The 24329-nt window shown below is 44.8% G+C and overlaps 1 protein-coding gene across 1 annotated transcript in view; it reads left to right on the plus strand.

Annotated features, from left to right (window-relative positions):
• NFE2L2 (NFE2 like bZIP transcription factor 2) overlaps positions 1-24329 on the plus strand; it is a 67335-nt gene that overhangs the window by 38751 nt on the left and 4255 nt on the right. Inside the window, exons 2-4 of the mRNA XM_082260383.1 lie at positions 18049-18309; positions 18403-18477; positions 23478-23666. Of these exons, the coding sequence (XP_082116509.1) occupies positions 18049-18309; positions 18403-18477; positions 23478-23666 (525 nt within the window). The remainder of the gene's footprint in view (positions 1-18048; positions 18310-18402; positions 18478-23477; positions 23667-24329) is intronic.

Raw genomic sequence — 24329 nt, forward strand, 5'->3', positions numbered from 1 at the left:
TAAAGTCACGCAGTGCCGAATCGCAAAATAGGCCCTGGTCAGGAAGGGGGTAAAATCTTCCGGGGCTTAAGAGGTTAAGTAATACTTAAAATCTGGCCTGTTAGTGGGCCCCGAGGACCATAGTTGAGGACCACTGTGTAGGCAACATCAGCTAATTAGAATTGTATGAATGTATGACCAGTAAAAGGGCCTGAATGGTTGGTGATTCCTGTACTTTGTTCTGTTAGCATAATATCACTTGTAGCCAAAACCATACCTGTTAAAAGAAATACTTTCCTTTCCAGTAGCCCATGTCTTGAAATGCTGCCACTTCACTGCTCCCTAACCACTACAAGTATTCCTAACTTTTGGTGTGTTAAATACCTGCTCCCCCACTGCACGCTGTGGTTTCTTCCCTGGCTCATACATCCCTACAGGTCATACCAAATGGTGGAAGGAACCACTGAATGTGGCAGGTGAAATGGGTATTCAACCTAACTGACAGGTCAAATAACCTGCAGCAGCTGGGGAGCATCTAAATAGCTGCACTTTCAAGAGTCAGGCTGCTGGAAAGATACCGTAATATATTTGCTCTTAGCACATATGGCTTCAGCTGAAAGTGACCCTGGCCGAGGGTTGCATTAATGCTTTGCTTATTATGCTTGTTGAAAATGTTATTTTCCTTTTCTTGGGCCCCATGCTGCACTAGGAGACTTCAAGGAAGAATGTGGTTGCGGTGAGCAAAAATCTAGGCTTTTGGACATATAAAGCTGTGTGCCTTATTTGCCAGTGTCTGAGTACTTGGGCTTATATGTTCTCCCCGTATTTGTGCCCGCTGGTGCTTTGGCTCCCTCTGAAAAAGATGCAGGTGCTTGGCATTCATGTGAATGTAGCCCTTAGCTGTACCTGGGGCCATGTAAAAACTTAAGAGACCATGGCAAGCAATGAAAGACTGGCTGCCTTACTGGAAAGGGGCAGGACCAGGCTCTCGCCATGCTGGCCTGTCAGAATTTGCATACTAGAGCGACTTGGGACTTTGCACAGTCAATGAGGAAAAAAACTCATGTGCATGAAAATGTCTTGCGTGTGTAACAGGGATGATCCTTTAGATGACAGCGTACCACGGAACTTTGTGTTTACCCCTTTCTTGTCCTGACACTGGATACTGGAGTTACTGGGAAGTCTCGTCTGTATGATCAGATCAACTTACAGTCCTGTGCCTTGACTTTAATTACAAACTGCTCTTCTAATGCACAACAGCGGTGCATCTTTAATGTCAGTTACCTTATGTAATGTTAATGCGGCGCTGCAAAGTTATTTACGTGACCATTCTCTGCAGTGTATACACTGGAATCTAAAGGTCTTCACTTCCACAGGTTACCCTGACAAGTCTTTCTCAGCTGGGAAAAAGAAACTCTTCCTCTAAGAAAATACATTTTTATAAAAACATTCTCTGGTTAAAGCAGGCCACACTATTTACTCTGATTGTACAATCTTGTAGGATTTAACCACTTAAGCCCTGGAAGATTTGGCTGCTCAAAGACCAGAGCCTATTTTGCGAATCGGCACTGCGTGACTTTAACGGACAATTACGCGGTCGTGCGATACTGTACCCAAATTAAATTGCCGTTGTTTTTTTCCCACAAACAGAGCTTTCTTTTGGTGGTACTTGATCACCTGTGCAAATTTTTTTTTTGTTTGTTTTTTTTTTTTTTTTTAACTAGTAATGGCGGCGATCTGCGATTGTTTTTTTTTTTTTTTGCGGGACTGCGACATTGCGGCGGACAGATTGGACCCCTGACTAACATTTTTGACACTTTTGGGGGTACCAGAGACATTACTACAGTAATCAGTGCTATACATATGCACTGTTACTGTAAAAATGACACTGGCAGGGAAGGGGTTAACTTTATTACTGATCAAGGGGTTAAGTGTGTCCCTAGGGGCGTGATTCTAACTGTCAAGGGAGGTGGCTAGTGATGTAACCACAGACATACGACCCTACATCGCAGGATCGTATAGTCTCTGCAGTTACACCAGGGAGAATGACAGGCGGCTTTGGTTACATCAGCCGTCTGCCTTTCTCCCTCTCCAGCGGGAGATGGCGAGTGGCTGGCGGACATCGGAGCTGCCAGTCACTCGCGCGTGGATCCCTGTAAACGAGCGGGGGCGGGAGCGCGCCACCTATTGGCTCGTGGGCGAGTGACGTACCGGTACGTCACTTTGCCCAGGAGGGGCTGACCGCCGCAGTATATGTACTTGCGGCGGTCGGCAAGTGGTTAAGGACCACCCACCCGCAATGTACTGCGGATGGGCAGCCTGTGTAGGCAAAGCGACCTACGGGGACGTTGCTTCTGGGTTTAAAGCGGCCACACTGGGCTCTTACAGAGGGAATCGTCTGTTTCTTATCCCTGCAAAGCAAAAAAAAAAAAAAAAAAATATATATATATATATAAATTTTTTTTTTCTTTTTTTACATAATAGCGAGGATCAGCGACTTACAGTGGGACTATATATAGATAATCTCATAGTTTGTGGATGCTATAACTTTCACACAAACCAATAAATATACACTTGTTTTTTTTTTTTTTTTTTTTTACCAAAGGCATATAAAAATTTAGAACACATTTGATTTTTTTTTTTTTTATTATTTTATAGGCGATATTTTATAGCCAAAAATATTTGTTTGTTTTTTTGTGTTTTAATTTTCCGGCTTTTTTTCTATTTCTTTTTATTTAAAAACATTTTTTAAAATACCCAGTGCAGAACAAAAACCACCAAAAGAAAGCTCCATTTGTGTGAAAAAAATTATATAAATTTATTTTGAGTACAGTGTTGCATGACTGCACAATTACCAGTTAAAGTAGCGCAGTGCTAAATGGCAAAAAATGGCCTGGTCATGAAGGGGGTAAAACCTTCCAGAGGTTTGCAAGTAAAAAAAAAAATGTGCATTTATTTATTTATTTTTTCTAAGGAGCCTGCAGATCAGTGCAATACCAGGCTTCTGCAGACTCTCAGGATAGCTGTCTGCCCTTTCCTCCTGGAGAGCAAGAAAGTCAATGATCTATAAAGCTGCTCACCAGCGCCCTCGCAGTTCATTGAGAACTACAAGCTGTCAGCCGCAGTGACAGCGGTACTTGTAGAATTAATTCACAGGTAACTGTGAAACCGCTCTGTTTTTAAATTGTGACAGGGGGTGCGGGGAAAGGAACCCATGCCTGCTACCATCGGGGGAGGGTAGAGATTCTGAACATGTTACATAAGTATTGGCATAACATGTAACATTCAACCATCGATTGCGCTGATTTTTTTCACTTTGCACATAACATGTAACATGGGAGTGGAACACAAACCTTGCGGGTGCGGGCGGGAGTGTAACACAAACCTTGCGGGTGCGGGCGGGAGTGTAACACAGACCTTGCGGGTGCGGGCGGGAGTGTAACACAGACCTTGCGGGTGCGGGCGGGAGTGTAACACAAACCTTGCGGGTGCGGGCGGGAGTGTAACACAAACCTTGCGGGTGCGGGCGGGAGTGTAACACAAATCTTGCGGGTGCGGGCGGGAGTGTAACACAAACCTTGCGGGTGCGGGCGGGAGTGTAACACAAACCTTGCGGGTGCGGGCGGGAGTGTAACACAAACCTTGCGGGGGCGGGCGGTCCTGGTCATACAATTAGCGGGTGCGGACGGGTGTGTGTTTAATAAAACAGTGCCGTGCAGGGCTCTACTGTGAAGTGTGAGAGCCTAAATTGGATAAGACGGACTGGATTTAGGTTAGCACTTTGCCCTTCATAGCGGTTGGAAAGAAGATCAGATTATAATGTTTTGACCAACTTTTAATGGGGGGGGGGGAAAAGCATTCTGCTTTAAAATCCCCCATGAAGATTCCTGGGATGTATGACATCATTTTGGCCTAGGCCAGAAACCAGGAAGCAACTAAAATTTAAAAAAAAGTTTATAACCAAATATATACAGTAATCTTTATTCTTATCTATTTCCTAATGCTAGCAGTGGCTTACAAATGGTAAATGCTGATTGAGAGAAATTAGTTCTGCTTTAATATTTGTGTAGCCATTTTATTTTTTAGGTTTTGAATAGAATAGGAAGGATTACAACCTCTTTGAGTTTCTTTATTGCTGTGTTCCTATTGCCGGGATTCGCACTGCTTATTTGTTCTGTTAATTGTCACCAAAACAGAAATTGATGAAAAATACACAATTTAACGGTTCCCTCCAGAACTGGAATTTGCAAGTGAGGACCTCTGCCTAGAGGGATTCCCCTCGCCTAATAGAGATTTGCTCTCACTTCCTGTTCTGTCTGTGGGACAAAAAATTAAGAGAAATCTCCCAAACAGGAAAGTCCAAATAAACTGACGGAAGTTTTAACTGTTCCCTACTCTATTGAAACTAAAGGGAAATGTTTTGGCTATAGGTACACTTTTATTCTGGGTTCACACTGAATGTGACTTTGAAATTGTGCAACTTCACGTAAAATCGCATGATTTCAAAGCCAGATGTCAGTGTGACTTGGCTGACATCTGTGCGATTTTATGCACAGATGTTTATGCAAGTCTCACCTGAAATCACTAAATGTAGTGCAGGAACAATTTTTTTAAATCTGTGCGGCACCGCAAAGTCGCACTGATTTGAACAGTTCCATTGCCAACAATTGGGTGTGACTTTTCATGCGAATTTTAACCTGTCAAATCGCATGACAAGTCGCGCCGGTGTGAACGGGGGCTAAGACCGCAATGTTATGTCTGAGAGAAGCTTAAAACCGTAAAAATTATTTATTTCTTTTTTTTAAAGTACAGGTGCACCTTTCAGGCCCGGGTATGTCGGTACACGCCCTCTTCTTGACTCTGCCAGTTCGTTCAACAATAAACTCCGTATTCCTACTTCTAGCACGATAATGTCATTTTGTTTTATTAGTGAACAGCCCTTGTAATAACATCTGAAAGCAGCGTGCAAAGAACTCATTATTTCATTATTGAGTTGTCATAACAAGTCTCTGTAGGTTTAATCATGTGACAGCTTCAGCTGCTTAGGAAGAGTTCTCCCGTCACACTGCTAACTTGAAGGGTACCTGTCATGAAGATCTTCCTTAAAGTGTTAGTCCACCCTAAAACTAAAATCCCTGCATCTATAGACCTCCATGATCCAACACTCACCTATCTAGCCCTGTAAAGAAGAAATCTATATACATACCTTTTTATGAATCCGATCTGGTCTCCAGCGGCGGAAGCTCTACAGAGGACATGACCGACAACGACTGTGAAATGAAAGGGGAGTGACATCACTCATATTCTTACTATGGGGCTTCCATTGTCGGATGTGTCCTCTACACCCCCCACCGCTGACAGCTCCGTGTGGGATTGGGTCTGATCGGCTTAAAAAAAGGTAAGTATACTGATTTCTTCTTTACAGGGTTAAATAGGTTAGTGTTCTATCATAAAGGTCTATAGATGCAGAGATTTTAGTGTTAGTATGGACTTCTACTTTAAAGAGGCTGTAAACTCACCTTAAAGTCTTTAACCTATAGGTAAGCATATATTAAAGCGGAGTTCCACCCTGGGAAAGTGTTTTGTTTTTTTTTTTAATAAAAATACCCCCGGGACAGTCAGGACTAGTGCATTCCACAATGGCTAGCCTCTGATCTGTCCCGGGTTGCACTTACCTTTTAGAAGAAATACTTACCTTGAAAATGTCTTGTCCAGCGCTGCCATCTCAGGTGTGGGCAGCTTGAAGCCAGCGCGATCCTCTTCTGTGTCCTCTTCGTCTTCTTCGGTCCCACGATGCACTGCACCGGCCCCGTCGTCACTTTCCGGGGTTGCAGCGTCATCCCTGCACAGCTTCTGGGCATGCCCAGAAGCTGTTTAGCAAGGTATGAAGGCGCCTGCACCGGAACTGACGTCGGGGCCGGTGCAGGCGCATTGATTCCTGGGAGCGATGACGTTCAGCTCCCAGGAATCATTGCAAGCCAGGAAGTGAGGAATCGCCGTGGCCGCCGAGGGGGAGGAAGAAGGAAGTAAGGTGAGTATATTTTCTTCTAAACAAAGTAAGTAAAAAAAAAAAAAGAAAATTGCGATTTATCCATTTGTTTTTCAGGTGACCCGGAGCAAAAAGATGGAGGTAAGTATAATTTTAGGGTGGAACTCCGCTTTAAGGCTTACCTATAGGTGCTATAAATATCTCCTAAACATGCACAGTTTAGGAGATATTTACAGTGCATGCAGTCGATGACGTCATCGGCGCATGCGCTCTGAAGGAACGGCCACCCGTGCCGTTCTTTCAGAGCCCTATGCCGCGAACGGTGGCTCCCGCTCGCGTGGGAGTGATGTAATCGCGCCCCCGGCCAATCAGATGGCCAGAGGACGCGAACGAGGAAGCAGGACAGCCGGACATGTCGGCCGCCCTGTCGCTGAGCGGGACGCACTGCGAGGGCTTCGTTTTAAGGTAAGTATTTCATAATGAGCGAGTATGCGATGCGTACTCGCTCATTATGTCTTTGTCTTTACAGGTTTTTTTTTCTCTTTTTTTTTTTTTTATGAGGGTTTACTTCTTTAAAGAGGAGCTCCAGTCTCCCCTGAAAAAAAGTAAGTCAGCACATACAAATACTGTAGCTGCTGAGTTTTAATATAAAGACAATTCTTTGTCCAGGGATCCAGCACTGTCCTCACCCAAACCGATTCTTCAATGGGCTTCAGGTCCAGGAGCTGGTACCTTAACTAAGGGAAACTGGCAGTGGAGCCTTGCAGCTTTTGGGTGAAGTTCTGCTTTAAGGACAGTAGAACATTTTCTCTCTGCTTCAGTTTGTAGGGCAGAGTTCTAATGGAATTTGAGGGGTCAAAAAGCTGAGAATGTGACGGGTCATGTGCACTGTTGTGATGACATCTGCCCATGTGTATAAACCAGCCAATAATTTTAAGAGCGTTTGTATATTGTCAAATGGCTGTCATTATCAACAGCGTAAGTAAAGTATCTCCATCTAGTTGTGGAAGTCTGTTACAGAGGGCTCTGACTACTCTCTATTGTATTATCCATTGCTTCTTTCATCTCGTGCTCTGGTGCCCAACGAAGGCCTCGTGTGGCATTCAAGGCCCCCTTAGACATTAGCCTGTGTTTTGGTGCATACCCAAACCTGTGAAGAAAGAGAGACAGAGAGATGTTTATCTTTCACATTCTCTTATTTTAAGTGCTCTGCATTTCTTTTCTCATATTTTTTATGTCACCTCTGATCTTTTTTTATTAGGATTTACTAAGAACCATATCAAGTGCAACACCATTTTGGGAGAGGGCGAAATGTTTTAGATCTGTCCACTGACCCGCAATACAAGAGAAACAAGATATACCTGTGCCCAGATCCTAAACGCTTGTCCATGCATATAATCTACCAGGTGATAAAGGGGTATGACCACATGTATTGCAATATGTGTGCACTAAATATCCCTATTTTTTTTATATATTATCCCTATTGGGATCTGAGCACAGCTATTCTCTTGTATTGCAGGTCAGTGGCCAAAACTAAACCATGTAGCTCTCCCCCATTTTGTGTCTGTTTGCCCCAGGTTGGCATTGTGTCCACAGTAGCATTTGCAGTGGCAAAGCAGAGTAGGACTGGTTAAAGAGGGATTACTTTGGCGCCGTTGGCCAACTTAACCACATGCCGACCAGCCGCTGTAGTTTTACTGAGGCAGGTTGGCTCTATTAAGCGAAACGACGTACCTGCATGTGGCTTTGTGTAATGGATAGTAGGGGCACGCGCGCACACACGGTGATTGGCCAGAATGGGAGCTAATCAGCAGGTCCGGCGGTCATCGGGCTCCCCATTGAGACAGAACAGCGGTCTGCCTATGTAAACAAGGCAGACCACTGTTCTTTCAGAGATGAACACAGTGATCCTGTGTTCCTCCTTTTTAGGAACACAGGTCTCTGTGTTCATCCAGTGAGTCCATCCCCCACACAGTTAGAAAATCACTCCCTAGGAGCACACATAACCCTTTGATCGCCCCTTGATACAGTAACTGCTTATTTTTAGCACTGGTGTCCAATCTGTCCGTCGCAATGTCACAGTCCCGCTAAAAATCGCTTATCGCCACCATTACTAGTAAAGAAAAAACAAATTAAAATGACATAAATCTTTCCCCTAGTTTCGTTTGTAGACATGATAACTTTTGTGCAAACCAATTATACACTTATTCTGATTTTTTTAACCAAAAATATGTAGCAGAATACAGATTGGCCAAAAATGATGAAAACATTTTGATTTTTTTTTTTTTTTTTTTTAAATCGTGTTTTTTTTTGTTTGTTATTTTCAGAATTGTCGCTTTTTTTTTTTCTTGTTTTAAAGCACAAAAAATAAAATCTGCAGAGGTGATCAAATACCACCAAAAGAAAGCTCTATTTGTGGGGAAAAAGGACATCAATTTTATTTGGGTACAGCATCGCACGACCACGCAATTGTCCGTTAAAGTAACGCAGTAATGTAACGCAAAAAATGGTCTGGTCATTAAGGGGGAAAATCTTCCGGTCCCTAAGTGGTTTAAACATGTATTGCAATGCGTGTTAACTAAATATTCCTATTTTTTTTTTTTTTTATTGCAAAGTTTCCTTTTATAGGGTATAGCAGTGTGTAGAGGGTTCATCCAGTATTTTTATAATATGTGGTCACACCCTTTTAGCACCTGGTAGATTATTTGCATGGACAAGCTATTGGGATCTGAGCACAGGTATAATCTTGTTTTTCTTACATATGTACTGGTACTGATATACAGTGCACTTCGTTCTGCACTCCTGTGATCCTCAGAAGTAGGGTCAAAAGTGCTTTGGCCCTATTTCTCCATTTAGGGGCTGTAGGCAGCACAAATTACGAAGAATTTGTTTGCAAGGTGGCGGTAATAGCCATGATCTCTGGAAATCTAATGTAACCTTTTCCAGTCTTATAAAGCATTTACTTAATAGTCAACAACTCTTATATAATGCTGTCTCTTTTCATGCCCTGTAGCATGCCTACGGTCTCTGATCTTCTCCTCTAGCATGCCTACGGTCTCTGATCTTCTCCTCTAGCATGCCTACGGTCTCTGATCTTCTCCTCTAGCATGCCTACGGTCTCTGATCTTCTCCTCTAGCATGCCTACGGTCTCTGATCTTCTCCTCTAGCATGCCTACGGTCTCTGAACTTCTCCTCTAGCATGCCTACGGTCTCTGAACTTCTCCTCTAGCATGCCTACGGTCTCTGAACTTCTCCTCTAGCATGCCTACGGTCACTGAACTTCTCCTCCTAGCATGCCTACGGTCACTGAACTTCTCCTCCTAGCATGCCTACGGTCACTGAACTTCTCCTCCTAGCATGCCTACGGTCACTGAACTTCTCCTCCTAGCATGCCTACGGTCACTGAACTTCTCCTCTAGCATGCCTACGGTCACTGAACTTCTCCTCCTAGCATGCCTACGGTCTCTGAACTTCTCCTCCTAGCATGCCTACGGTCTCTGAACTTCTCCTCTAGCATGCCTACGGTCTCTGAACTTCTCCTCTAGCATGCCTACGGTCTCTGAACTTCTCCTCTAGCATGCCTACGGTCTCTGAACTTCTCCTCTAGCATGCCTACGGTCTCTGAACTTCTCCTCTAGCATGCCTACGGTCTCTGATCTTCTCCTCTAGCATGCCTACGGTCTCTGATCTTCTCCTCTAGCATGCCTACGGTCTCTGATCTTCTCCTCTAGCATGCCTACGGTCTCTGATCTTCTCCTCTAGCATGCCTACGGTCTCTGAACTTCTCCTCTAGCATGCCTACGGTCTCTGAACTTCTCCTCTAGCATGCCTACGGTCTCTGAACTTCTCCTCTAGCATGCCTACGGTCACTGAACTTCTCCTCCTAGCATGCCTACGGTCACTGAACTTCTCCTCCTAGCATGCCTACGGTCACTGAACTTCTCCTCCTAGCATGCCTACGGTCTCTGAACTTCTCCTCTAGCATGCCTACGGTCTCTGAACTTCTCCTCTAGCATGCCTACGGTCTCTGAACTTCTCCTCCTAGCATGCCTACGGTCACTGAACTTCTCCTCCTAGCATGCCTACGGTCACTGAACTTCTCCTCCTAGCATGCCTACGGTCACTGAACTTCTCCTCTAGCATGCCTACGGTCACTGAACTTCTCCTCCTAGCATGCCTACGGTCACTGAACTTCTCCTCCTAGCATGCCTACGGTCACTGAACTTCTCCTCCTAGCATGCCTACGGTCACTGAACTTCTCCTCCTAGCATGCCTACGGTCACTGAACTTCTCCTCCTAGCATGCCTACTGTCTCTGAACTTCTTCTCCTCTAGCATGCCTACGGTCTCTGATCTTCTCCTCTAGCATGCCTACGGTCACTGAACTTCTCCTCCTAGCATGCCTACGGTCACTGAACTTCTCCTCCTAGCATGCCTACGGTCACTGAACTTCTCCTCCTAGCATGCCTACTGTCTCTGAACTTCTTCTCCTCTAGCATGCCTACGGTCTCTGATCTTCTCCTCTAGCATGCCTACGGTCACTGAACTTCTCCTCCTAGCATGCCTACGGTCTCTGAACTTCTCCTCTAGCATGCCTACGGTCTCTGAACTTCTCCTCTAGCATGCCTACGGTCTCTGAACTTCTCCTCTAGCATGCCTACGGTCTCTGAACTTCTCCTCTAGCATGCCTACGGTCTCTGAACTTCTCCTCTAGCATGCCTACTGTCTCTGAACTTCTTCTCCTCTAGCATGCCTACGGTCTCTGATCTTCTCCTCTAGCATGCCTACGGTCACTGAACTTCTCCTCCTAGCATGCCTACGGTCACTGAACTTCTCCTCCTAGCATGCCTACGGTCACTGAACTTCTCCTCCTAGCATGCCTACTGTCTCTGAACTTCTTCTCCTCTAGCATGCCTACGGTCTCTGATCTTCTCCTCCTAGCATGCCTACGGTCACTGAACTTCTCCTCCTAGCATGCCTACTGTCTCTGAACTTCTTCTCCTCTAGCATGCCTACGGTCTCTGATCTTCTCCTCTAGCATGCCTACGGTCACTGAACTTCTCCTCCTAGCATGCCTACGGTCACTGAACTTCTCCTCCTAGCATGCCTACGGTCACTGAACTTCTCCTCCTAGCATGCCTACTGTCTCTGAACTTCTTCTCCTCTAGCATGCCTACGGTCTCTGATCTTCTCCTCTAGCATGCCTACGGTCACTGAACTTCTCCTCCTAGCATGCCTACGGTCTCTGAACTTCTCCTCTAGCATGCCTACGGTCTCTGAACTTCTCCTCTAGCATGCCTACGGTCTCTGAACTTCTCCTCTAGCATGCCTACGGTCTCTGAACTTCTCCTCTAGCATGCCTACGGTCTCTGAACTTCTCCTCTAGCATGCCTACGGTCTCTGAACTTCTCCTCTAGCATGCCTACGGTCACTGAACTTCTCCTCCTAGCATGCCTACTGTCTCTGAACTTCTTCTCCTCTAGCATGCCTACGGTCACTGAACTTCTCCTCCTAGCATGCCTACGGTCACTGAACTTCTCCTCCTAGCATGCCTACGGTCACTGAACTTCTCCTCCTAGCATGCCTACGGTCACTGAACTTCTCCTCCTAGCATGCCTACGGTCACTGAACTTCTCCTCCTAGCATGCCTACGGTCACTGAACTTCTTCTCCTCCTAGCATGCCTACTGTCTCTGAACTTCTTCTCCTCTAGCATGCCTACGGTCTCTGATCTTCTCCTCTAGCATGCCTACTGTCTCTGAACTTCTTCTCCTCTAGCATGCCTACTGTCTCTGAACTTCTTCTCCTCTAGCATGCCTACGGTCTCTGATCTTCTCCTCTAGCATGCCTACGGTCTCTGATCTTCTCCTCTAGCACACCTACGGTCTCTGATCATCTCTTATCTCTCTATCATCCTGGTAGTCTTTCACCCTCACCTGTTGCAATTCTGCAGTCTCACAACTTTCTGTAGCATTACATATACTATGGCTCCTTGGTGATGCCAGGGGTGCACCTAAGGACCTCTGTATCAAATTGATCATCACTGATCTAAAGTAGTTGGCTTTCTATCTAAACTTCAATATAACATACTCTACATACTGTATGTACAGAGTAGTGTGTATGTATGTTATTGATCTTCCAGTTTGTTGCTACTGCTCCGTGGCAGGTTACACCTAAGCAGATCTAAACCTGATATAAAAAGAAAGCTTTATGAGCCTGGGTACAATAGAAGCATCCTGTCTTTCTAACCCCATGTTGCCCAACCTGCGGCCTTAGGGCCCCCATGCGGCTGTTTGGTATAGGATGTGCGGTTTGTAGTGGGAACAGCATTGATCTCTACTAGCCTCAAATAACCTGTTTCCAGTTTCTTATTCTGCAGCCTATCCCCAGCTAAAAACGTAGCCAGTCCACACACTCTGACCCTCCTTTCCTCTATTAGGCCCTGTTCACACCTGAGCGTATTTCAGCTCATAAAACGCTCATCTCTGAAGTCTCAAAACGCCCAACAAGCAAAATCCTATTCATTTCATTGGCCCCTAATCACATCTGAGCGTTTTCTCTCCTGAAGCAAAATGCCTGAAGCTGAAACAAGTACATGAGCTTCATTTTTGGCTGATTACCAGCGTTTTTGTTAGATGTCAATGCCTGTCTCCAAACACTTGGAAAAAAGCCCAAAAAAACCCTGAAAAAAGTCCCAAAAAACCCGCCTGAAAACGATACGCTCAGGTGTGAATGGAGCCTTAGGTTGGCATTTTCTGACAGTCCTCTCGAGCATTCCATATGTTGAACATTATGTGTGGCCCTTTGGTGATCTAAGGGGCTGCATTTGAGGCCCCCTTTAGCTCATAAGCTGACAACCACTGATCTAAGGTTTATTGTGGATCACCATAATATTATTGAAGAAGAAACGCAAATGATTCTGGGTGTCAGGTCATACTATTCATATTGGCTGTTCCTACTTTGCTAAAAGATTGGTGTTCATTGGGTTTTGTTTGATGGGGAGATTATAACGCAACATCCTACTGTTTATTTAGACCCAAGTATTGTCAGGTTATTAGTGATAGTGAATGGTTATTAGTGATAGTGACTTGCCTTTCAAGTAAAAAATGACGTTATTCAGTATTGCCTCTTTGTACATCTCTTATAAGTCACCTTTGTCAGTTTATTGGGAGCGTAGAGCATCCAATCGGCAGTCATCTCTGACTGCTGCAATAACTATAAGCTGAGGGTGTCCATAGACCTGGGAGGGGGGAGTTTAGGTGTCTATGCTGTTCTAACTGTTCTAAACATGATTCTTGGCCAGGTAAACACATCTAGGACAAAGAAAGGAAAATCATTACCATCCCTGGGCTGGGTGGTAGCCATGGTGGTCCTGACAGGTCTTTCAGCTCATCTGATGAAATGTCCCCACAGTTGTTGGCAGGGAAGACCATCATGGGATATCTTTAGGTATATATATGAGATATGAACGCCGGCTGCTATAATGTTATGCACATTATCTTTGCTCTTTTCATTGCTAACTTAGACCTGTGTGTAATGAGAGAGGAAGTTCTGTGCTTGTGGAATCCAGTATGGAATGCTCCCTCTCCGGTTCCATTCCAGCCCAGCCCAATATGTGTGATTTTGCTAACAAACCTAGCATTAGGACACTAAAGGGGATATTAACACAATGGTTAGGGTTAAACACCACTAGAATATGTTCTGTTACAGAATATACAGTGATGCCTCGGTTCACGAACTTAATTCGTGAACTGACTCTGGTCGCCAACCGAATTGGTCGTGAAACGGGGCACATTTTCCCATAGAGTTCAATGGAAATCCGTTCTGACCTTTTTTTTTTTTTTTTTTTTTTTTGGGGGGGGGGGGGGGGGTTTGAAGCACAAAAATATGAAACCAATTACAATACAAATTAGTACAGTATAGTAATGTATAAAGAGAGAACACTAACCTTGCTTGAGATGACTTCTGGCATGGAGGAAGGCAGGTGGGAGGCTGTGAAATACAATACAGTAAGTACAGTATTGTACAGTGTAGTACAGTACTGTATGTGCTAAAAAGCACACCAAAAAGTGTCTTCACAGTATTCAAAGTACTTCTTTTTGTGTCTCCTCTTCTCTCCACGATCTTCCTACAGGAAGTCACGACCATGTGACAGCCTGGAAATAGCATTAAAATGGCCGCGGCTCCTGTTCGTGAACCGAAGCGGAGTTCGTGAACTGAAGTGGAGTTCATAAAAATATGCTCCGGTTCACGAACTTTTCGGTTTGTGAACCGAGTTTGTTCGTGAACAGAAGCGTTCGTGAACTGAGGTATCACTGTATTCGATTCTGATAAGAGTTTGTGAGAAGTTCACAGCAACGGGTGCATTTTGTGCTCCATTGTGTCAGGTGTGGGGCAGTATGTTACAACAAATTTCACAGTTTGTACATTGTTGTTTTAGTGCCGGTTCACAATAGTGTGATGCCAGACATTGCATGTGATTTGCAACGCATTGCTGTGCTGATCACATGCGATGTCTTTGCGATGTGATTTCACTTATACAAACTGTATGGCTGAAATCACGTCACATTCTCACCAAAATGGTTGTAGGACCCTTTCTGGTTCCCACTGGAATCAGATCGCTTGGGTGTTCTGAGAACCAATCTGGGGGTGTCATTAACTTTACATTGGCACCCCCAGCGATTTTCAGACCTCAGTGTGAAATACTGTGCGATTCTGATACAATGCAGGAACTGGCACTGAATCGCAGGGTTTCCTGCATCACACCAGTGTGAACCGGGACTTAACAGTGTCTCAGCCACTTTGTGAGGACAATTTATTTTCATTACTTTGGATGGCATGTTGTTTGACCCATAAGACGTGTCCCTTGGTGATCATGGAATGCCGACCAATCGTACAGAAAACCGCATACCTTAGACTTAGTTCATAAAAACGCCATGATGGGAATCGCTTTTCTCAAAACGGTGGCAGTCATTTTTAGCTGCGCCCAACGGGATTTGAAAATTAGCCACATGGCTGAAATAAAGATCTTTTTATCTTTGTGTTAAAGCTTTGTGAATTGAGCCTCTTATCTGGCAACGTGTATCCTATTTCTATACCTATCTGCCCAAATAAATTCCAATGAAACGGTTAACTGGAATTGTGCTGATATATTACTGATAGGTTTAGGAATTTTGTGTCGCTTGTTATGTGAGCAGATTAATAAATGGCAAAGTCTTGCATCACTCCAGAAATATACTGATCTGTATCTTTCCTTGTGAGCCAGACACAGCCTATTGTGTGCTTGTGGAATATTATTTTGACAGGAAATGAAATGAGCACAGTTCCTCTGATAGTTCCCTATTGTTACTAGTTCTCTTGTGACACGTCTTATGACTACAAAAGACTGTGGAAAAGCCTTTACATCCCTTATACCCTGAGGGGTTAGATGCTGCTCAACCAGAATAAAGGCGTGAAAACCACATCCCTTCATATGTCTATGTGTATATAGATTGAGATTGTGTGTGTGTGTGTGTGTGTGTGTATATATATATATATATATATATATATATAATATACACACACACACACACACACACACACACACACACATATATATATGACACTGAAACACTGTGAGACACTGTGACACTGAAATGACACTTTGACACTGTTATACAAGCTGTACACTCACTACTTTACATTGTAGCAATTTGCTGTCCCCTCAAAATAACTCAACACACAGCCATTAATGTCTAAACCACTGGCAACAAAAGTGAGTACACCCCTAAATGAAAATGTCCAAATTGTCCAAAAATAGCCATTTTCCCTCCCCAGTGTCGTGTGACTCATTAGTGTTACAAGGTCTCAGGTGTGAATGGGGAGCAGGTGCGTTACATTTTGATTTTTTTTCGTTCTCACTCTCTCATACTGGTCACTGGAAGTTCAACATGGCACCTCGTGGCAACGAACTCTCTGAGGATCTGAAAAAAAAAAAAAGGAATTGTTGCTCTACATAAAGATGGCCTAGGCTATAAGAAGATTGCCAAGACCCTGAAACTGAGCTGAAGCACAGTGGCCAAGACCATACAGCAGTTTAACAGGACAGGTTCCACTCAGAACAGGCCTCGCCATGGTCGACCAAAGAAGCTTAAGTGCATGTGCTCAGCATCATATCCAGAGGTTGTCTTTGGGAAATAGACGTACGAGTGCTGCCAGCATTGCTGCAGAGGTTGAAGGGGTGGGGGGTCAGCCTGTCGGTGCACAGACCATACACTGCATCAAATTGATCTGCATGGCTGTCATCCCAGAAGGAAGCCTCTTCGAAAGATAATGCACAGGAAAGCCCGCAAACAGTTTGCTGAAAACAAGCAGACTAAGGACATGGATTACTGGAACCAAGTCCTGTGGTCTGAACTTATTTGGTTCAGATGGTGTCAAGCATGTGTGGCGGAAACCAAGTGAGGAGTCCAAAGACAAGTGTGTCTTGCCTACAGTCAAGCATGGTGGTGGGAGTGTCATGGTCTGGGGCTGCATGAGTGCTGCCGGCACTGGGGAGCTACAGTTCATTGAGGGAACCATGAATGCCAACATGTACTTTGACATACTGAAGCAGAGCATGATCCCCATTCTTCGATGACTGGCTACAGGGCAGTATTCCAACATAATGACCCCACCTCCAAGACGACCACTGCCTTGCTAAAGAAGCTGAAGGTAAAGGTGATGGACTGGTCAAGCATATCTCCAGATCCACCAGCACTGTGATGTCATCATGGGGGAGTGGAGGAGGACTCCAGTGGCAACCTGTGAAGCGATGGTGAACTCCATGCCCAAGAGGGTTAAGGCAGTGCTGGAAAATAAAGGTGGTCACACAAAATATTGACGCTTTGAGCCCAATTTGGACATTTTTACTTAGGGATGTACTCACTTCTGTTGCCAGCGGTTTAGACATTAATGGCTTTGTGTTGAGTTATTTTGAGGAGACAGAAAATTTACACTGTTATACAAACTATACACTTTACATTGTAGCAAAGTGTCATTTCTTCAGTGTTGTCACACGAAAAGATATAATAAAATATTTACAAAAATGTGAGGGGTGTACACACATATGTGAGATAGTGTGTGTGTGTGTATATATAGATAGATAGATAGATAGATAGATAGATAGATAGATATAGATCTCTATATATATATGTGTGTGTGTGTGTGTGTATATAATATATATTTTTTTTTTTTTTACAAACCGTAATTTGAGGCGAATGTGCTGTACCTGTGAGCCATGCTGTTTCTGCATGGCCCTATGGTCTTGGAGTGCCAAGTTTGACAGGCTGTGCCACTTGTCAACACAACGTACCATGTAAAATTTGCTGCAACTCTTCCAGCTTTACTTTAGACTTTGGGTGGACAGCCAGGGGGCAGTATAACTGCCACTCAGCCACCTGTTTTTACCGACCCCTGGCTGCCCGTGTGAAAGATGCCTTGGCTGTAATCAGATTGTATTCTGAATAAATTCTTTAGCCAATTGCCATCTCTGGCTAAAGAAGCCAATCTCTTTACAGTATAGAGAGTCAGGCAGGTGTCAGCATGCTTTCATGAATTTCAAAACTGGTCTATTTTGTGAAGATGTGTCCATTTTTAGTAAGCCATCCCCCTTCCTGGTGTTGGATGCTGGTGACAATGTTGAATAAGTCCAGTTTTTAATGACAGATGTTGACTTTTAGTAGTCAGTGGCAGTGGAGATCAGAGAGAATGGTGGTGTTTCAGGTGCTTTCTTTATCCTCATAAATGCAGCAAACCCACCCCCGCCAAATCTTCTTGAGGCTGTGCGGATACTCAGACTGGCCTCAGTTTACCCATGTAAACCTAGCCCATGAATATTTTAGTGGGCCTCATTTATAATGGTATCCAAATGAGAGGAATTGGTTTTGTAATCCCTAGCTACCCTTTTAAATATTTAATGTTTGTAGTGAAGTTTTGGAGAATAAATCTGGTTACTCTGAGAACCAATTGCCCTTCCTTTAGACGATTGTATCCATTTGCTCAGTATAATGAAGGCTGTTGGGTTATACTTTTAGTGACATTATATTGTATTTTTCTTCTTAGGATACGGACCTCATCGACATCCTTTGGAAACAAGACATCGATCTCGGTGTTGGCCGAGAAGTTTTTGACTACCATCAAAGACAGAAAGAATATGAGCTGGAAAAAAAGAAGAAGCTTGAAAAAGAGCACCAGGAACAGCTTCTCAAGGAGCAGGAAAAAGCCTTTTTTGCCAATCTCCAATTAGATGAAGAGACTGGAGAATTCATCCCTGTTCAGCAGCCGCCACCCATGGAGGCTGCAGTGGTCACAAGCTCCTTGCAGGCAAGTAGTCAACTTCTTGTTTACTAAAGCAGTGCGGCATGGACTACTTGTTAGGATCAACCTGATAATGTTTACATTTCTTTTTGTATCTAGAATAAGTCAGATCTGAGCCAAGGACTGTCCTTTGATGAATGCTGGAAACTTTTAGCTGATACATTCCATATGGAGGTAAATATTTAGGGTTCAAAGACTACAGATTACATTCTAAACAGCATCTTGTACCTAATTATATTGTGAAGAGCAACTAGCGATGGCTGATGAAGTATAAGTTACAGCACACGCTGACAAGATTAAAAAAATAAAACCATATTGAAAATATTCATGATATTGCCCTGCTTGCGCTGTCCCAGAAGGTGGCCTTTTTAGTGGCTATCACCTCTGCACGCAGGGTGTTGGAACTGGCGGCATTATCCTGTCGTTCACTTTACCTTGTGATTCACAGGGACAAGGTGATTCTTCACCCCTGTCCGTCGTTCCTTCCAAAGGTTGTCTCTTGAGTTTCCTGGTTGCCCTGGTTGGCTAATGTTTAGCCTATTTTTTATTTTTTTTGTTCCCACCCCTCATGTTAACACTGCTTTGGGACATCCCAATGGTTATGAATATTGGGAGCTGTGTCCGTTAATGAACGAAAGAGAAAATTAGATTTTTTTTTTAACTTACCCTAAAATCCATTTCTCTGATGTTCATTGACAAACACAGCACCCACCCTTCTGTGGAGGTATAATTTTCCTGACACTGCTTGTAACAAAACTGAGTGGCAGAGAGAGGGAGTATACCCCCTGGGACTGCCCATGGGTGTAGCCAGCGAGCCTTTTGTGCCTAGTGTCCTACTCCTGTAGGGGGCAGTGTAACCCAATGGTTATGAATATCAGGAAATGTCGCCGTCAATGAACATCAGAGAAATTGATTTTGCAGTAAGTCAAAAAAATCCAGTTTTTCATGTACTAGTGATATGACTTTACAACATGGGTGCTCAACCTGTGGCCCCTCCACTGTTGCAGAACTACAAGTCCCATCATACCTAAGCCTTTGGGAGTCATGCTTGTAACTGTCAGCTTTGCAATACCTCATGGGACTTGTAGTTCTGCAACAGCTGGAGGGCCACAGGTTGAGCACCCATGCTTTACACCTTGAAGTTTGGCAGCAGTTTACAAGCATTCCACAACTCCCAGATACAGACCTAGCCCTGAAAGTAGCCGCACTGCAGAGTAAAAATGGGATTTTTTACTTACCGTAAAATCCATTTCTCTGAGTCCACCGACAGGCGTAGCTGCTGCTTTAAATCATAGACTGATGGTTAATAAGCCCTTTAGGAGTGACCAGGTAGAGCCAAAGGCTTTGACACGCCCAGGGGGGCGAGGTCCCTGGGTTATAACCCCTGGCCTCACCTTTGCATCTTCAGTTTAGTTGCAAGCAGTGAATAATAACCAAAACCCAACTCATCAGAGAAAAGAGGGGTGGGAGCTATGTCCGTCGGTGGACTCGGGGAAATGGATTTTACGGTAAGTAAAAAATCCCATTTTCTCTTTCGTCCACCGACGGACGTAGCTGCTGCTTTAAATCATAGACGGATTGGGACGCCCAAAAGCAGTAACCACTGAGGGGTACAGACGACCAAGTGGCCGCCTTGCAAACCTGCATCACTGACGCCTGATGGCGGAAAGCCCAAGAGGCACTCAACGCCCGCGTAGAGTGAGCCGTGACAGGGAAAGGAGGAACCTTGCCCTTAAGAGAATATGCCTTCACCACTGTCTGTCTGATCCATCGAGAGATGGTCACCGCAGACGCAGCCATCCATATTCGCAAACGGAGAGTCCAACTTACGAAAGGACTCCGTAGTGTCCAGATACCCCCGTATCCTGTATCGCCCGAACCACATCCAAGCAATGCAAGGCAATTTCCTTAGGATGTGAAGGTTTTGGACAGAGTGACGGAAGCACTATGTCTCTTCGTTCAGATGGAAGTCTGAAACCACCTTAGGAAGAAACGATGGATTAGGCCGTAATAATGCCTTATCCCTGTGTATTACCAGATAAGGAGAGCGGCAAGATATCGTCGCTAGTTCAGAAACCCTGCACACAGAGGTGATGGCTACCAAAAAGGCAACTTTCTGCGACAAGGCGAGCAAGGAAATGTGTCTGATGTTCTCGAAAGGAGATTTCTGAAGAACCGATAGAACCAAATTGAGGTAACGGAGACCTCCGGGGGGGGGGGGGGGGCCTAGCCAAATGGCGAACCCCCTGAAGAAACGTACAAATCAAAGAGTGCGTAGCCAAAGGACGTTGGAAGTACACAGCCAAGGCCGAGATCTGACACTTCACAGAGTGCTCAACGTTGGTCAACCCCTTTCTGTAGAAAGGTCAGGATCCTGCTGATAGTAAAGGATCTAGGATGCAGCTTCAGCGATTCGCACGAAGCAATGTATGCTTTCCACGTACAATGATAAATCTTCTGGGAAGTGGACTTCCTAGCCTTGAGTAAGGTAGGGATCACAGAATCGGAACAGACCCCTGTCCTTTAACACCTTGCTCTCAACAGCCAAGCCGTTAAAGCCAGCAACTGTAAAGCAGGATGGAAGATTGGACACTGAGATAGAAGATCTTCCTGCAGAAGAAGTGTCCACGGACCTGCGACCTTCAGCCGAATCACGTCGGTGTACCAGGATCTCCGGGTCCAATCTGGAGCCACCAGAATTATCGGAATCTCCTCCAACTCGACCCTGCGTAGCAGGCGAGATAAAAGTTCCAGTGGAGGAAATGCATAAATTAGCCCGTACTTGCTCCAGGGAGCCACTAGGGTGTCTACTGCATCGGCCAGAGGATCTCTGGACTGAGCCACAATCTTTGAAACCTTCCTGTTTTGTCTGGAGGCGAACAGGTCCTCATTCGGGGTCCCCCACCGGAGACACAGCTGGTGGAACACTTGTGGATGGAGGGACCACTCTCCCTGATCCAGGGTTTGCTGCCAATTGTCTACGCTAGGAATGTACACGGCGGATAGGGCCGGGACGTAGTCCTCTGCCCAGAGCAGGATCTCGGCTACCTCCAGAGCCGCCAGGGCACTTCTGGTGCCCCCTTGATGATTGACATATGCCACGGCCGTGACATTGTCGGACTGGACTCGGACAGAACACCCCTTGAGATTGTCCATCCAGTGGAACAGGCACAACTTGATTGCTCTCAGTTCCAGAATGTTGATCGGTCAGACAGGCATCTGTCATCACCACCGTCCAGAATACTGGAAGGAAGGATTTCCGGTGGAGAAGATTCGGAGAGCTGAGCCACCTATTCAGGGAGTCCTTGGATCTCTGACTCAAGCGAATCAGACTGTCCAGGAATAGAGGGTCCTTGTCCCATTTGACCAGGATCTCCTGTTGCAAAAGTCTTGTGTGGGCCTGCTCCTAAGACCAGGCAGCTAAAACAAAAGCTGCAACGGTGAGCCAAGGCTAATAACCCAGGGACCCCGCCCCCCTTGGCGTGTCAAAGCCTTTAGCTCTACCTGGTCACTCCTAGTGGGAGGGGCTTATTACCCATCCATCTATGATTTAAAGCAGCACCTACGTCCATCGGTGGACTAAAGAGGAAAGACCTAATGCTGTGTTTTTTTTTTTTTGGTGGATCTGATGTACACCAGACCACTTAAGCTCCTCCCTCAGACTTGTTTCTCTCAGGAGCCTTATTATACAGGATTTATATAGCGCCAACAGTTTGCGCAGTGCTTTACAATGTGAGGGAAGACATTACAGTTACAATACAATTCAAAACAAGAGGAACTAGAGGGCCCTGCTCGTTAAGAGTTTACAATTATTTTCCATGAATATGCTAATTATGAGTGAAACAGATCAGAGGAAGAAGCTCAGGTGGTCTGATATACACAGTATATTGGATCCATCAATAATTACAAATTACGGATTTTTATTCAGCAGTGCGGCTACCTATATTTTTACTTTCTTTTACATCCTTTTTCATTTAAATTATATTCTATGCAAGTCTCTGATGGGTATTTGACTTAAAGTAGTAGTAAAGTCCTTTTTCTTGATTTATACCTACAGGTAAGCCTATAATAAGGTGGTATGATGGTGGTATGGTCCTGCAGTTTTTACCTGTTGATACTGCTGTTATTTTTCAACTCCCTTTTAACAGACCACGCTGTACAGTAGAAATTGCAGTTAGAGGGCTGAGACAAACCATTTAACACTAATGGATGCTTACGGTGGTCAGCTTTTTTTTTATTTATGTAAAATCTTTACCCAAAAGAATAAACAGCGGTTTCTGTAACTGCTGAAAGTGATGGATGTATTTGGGCCATAATTTATGTAAAGTCCGAACACTACCCTCTCCAGACAGTGCTGCTGTCAAGAGTGACTCTCTTAAGGCAGGGAGTGCGTTGCAAGATAACCAGGTAAAAATTAAAAGGTAAAAAAGCCTGTAAAAGGAAACTAGTGCGGCCATCATATTAAAGGTTTATTAAATAAAAAATAAAAAAACATCTTATACTTGCGGGCTGTGCAATGGTTTTTGCACAAAGCTTCCCCGATCCTTCTCTTCCTGGGTCTCCTGCCAGTGCTCTTGGCTCCTCCCCTTCTCCGAGTGCCTCCATAGCAAGTTGCTATAGGGGCACTTGTGCATGCTCACTCCCGAGCCCTGCTCTGTGTCCACAAGATGCACATGATGGGGCTTCCCCCCTCCTCACTGGCTGTGATTGACAGCTTGCCTCCTGCTGTTGTCTCAGCCAAGGAGGAGGCAGATCGCGATCAGGCTCAAGTAAGTATTGGGGGGGGGGGGGGGCTGAATACTGAAGGTTTTTTACCTTCATGCATTCTATGCATGAAGGTAAAAAAAAAAAAAACATTTAGAACCATTTTAAGGATTGGTATGCTGCATGTATCTTTGAGCTGGACTGGATTGGTGGAATATTGCACTGTAATTACAGTTTGCCCGCTTTGGGTCCCTGCACCTTGAGCCAAAGGCTAGGCAGTTTTCCAGGGTATGGTGGAAATGCACAAGAATCCAACCCTTTGTCAGGACATGCAGTCTGTTTTTTTTTTTTTTATTTCAGTTTGTAATAAATATTTTTGATACAAAAAAAATTATTATACAACACTTAACATATATAAACTTAACATATATAAAAAAAATATATATAAAAAACACTATGTATGCTTTCAGGCACCTACAATGACCTTCCAAACAGTAATTGCACCCAGTCCTCACATGGAGATCAGTCAGAACTTCCTCCCTACAGAGCAGCTATCTGCACCAGAAACTCTGCCGATGCCGAACACAGCCACTAATGCAGAAGGCATGCCAGAAATGGAACAAGCCTGGATGGAGCTGCTGTCTATTCCTGAGTTACAGGTAGGCTTGTTACTGTGACGTCCCCTCAATAAACTAATCTCATACAAATTCTGATTATCACAGTGTGATTTTTAACCACCTCCCACCCAGCCAATGTACATAAAGGTGGGAGCTTCCTGTTCTGAGTTGATGTACCCGGAGGCCCCCCTAGAATGGGTGCCTGTGTGTGGCCCCGAGGTCTCTGCAGCACTATTCTGTGATGGCTGTGTCCCTCGAACACAGCACATCACAGATCGGGATATGGGCTCTCTGTTTGTTTGGACCTCCCGATCACGTGATGGCTGTGTCCAATGACAGCCATCACTGAATGTAAATGGTAACACGGGTCTCTCTGTAGCAGTTTTCCCCGCTGAACTCAGTGGGGGGGGGGGGGGGGATTGGGGGATACTACAGCCTGTGGCAGCTCTGTCTCTCTGTGCAGCTGATGATTTTATTGCTCAGCTACACAGAAAATACACAGTTAACTGCCAGCCCACACCAGTGCACCAAGCACAATCTCTCCCTGTCCACAGTGCACATCAACATCTGTCACAGTGTACAAAAACATCTGTAATAAATAAATTTGTTGGTCTCACATGTATACGTATCTCATACGCAACAGCGATCACTCCACACGTGAGGTATTGCCGTCAACATTGGAGGGAGAGCAATATTTTTAGCACC

The sequence above is a fragment of the Pelophylax lessonae genome (genome assembly GCF_965119305.1).
Source record: "Pelophylax lessonae genome assembly, chromosome: 6".
Classification (NCBI taxonomy): Eukaryota; Metazoa; Chordata; class Amphibia; order Anura; family Ranidae; genus Pelophylax; species Pelophylax lessonae.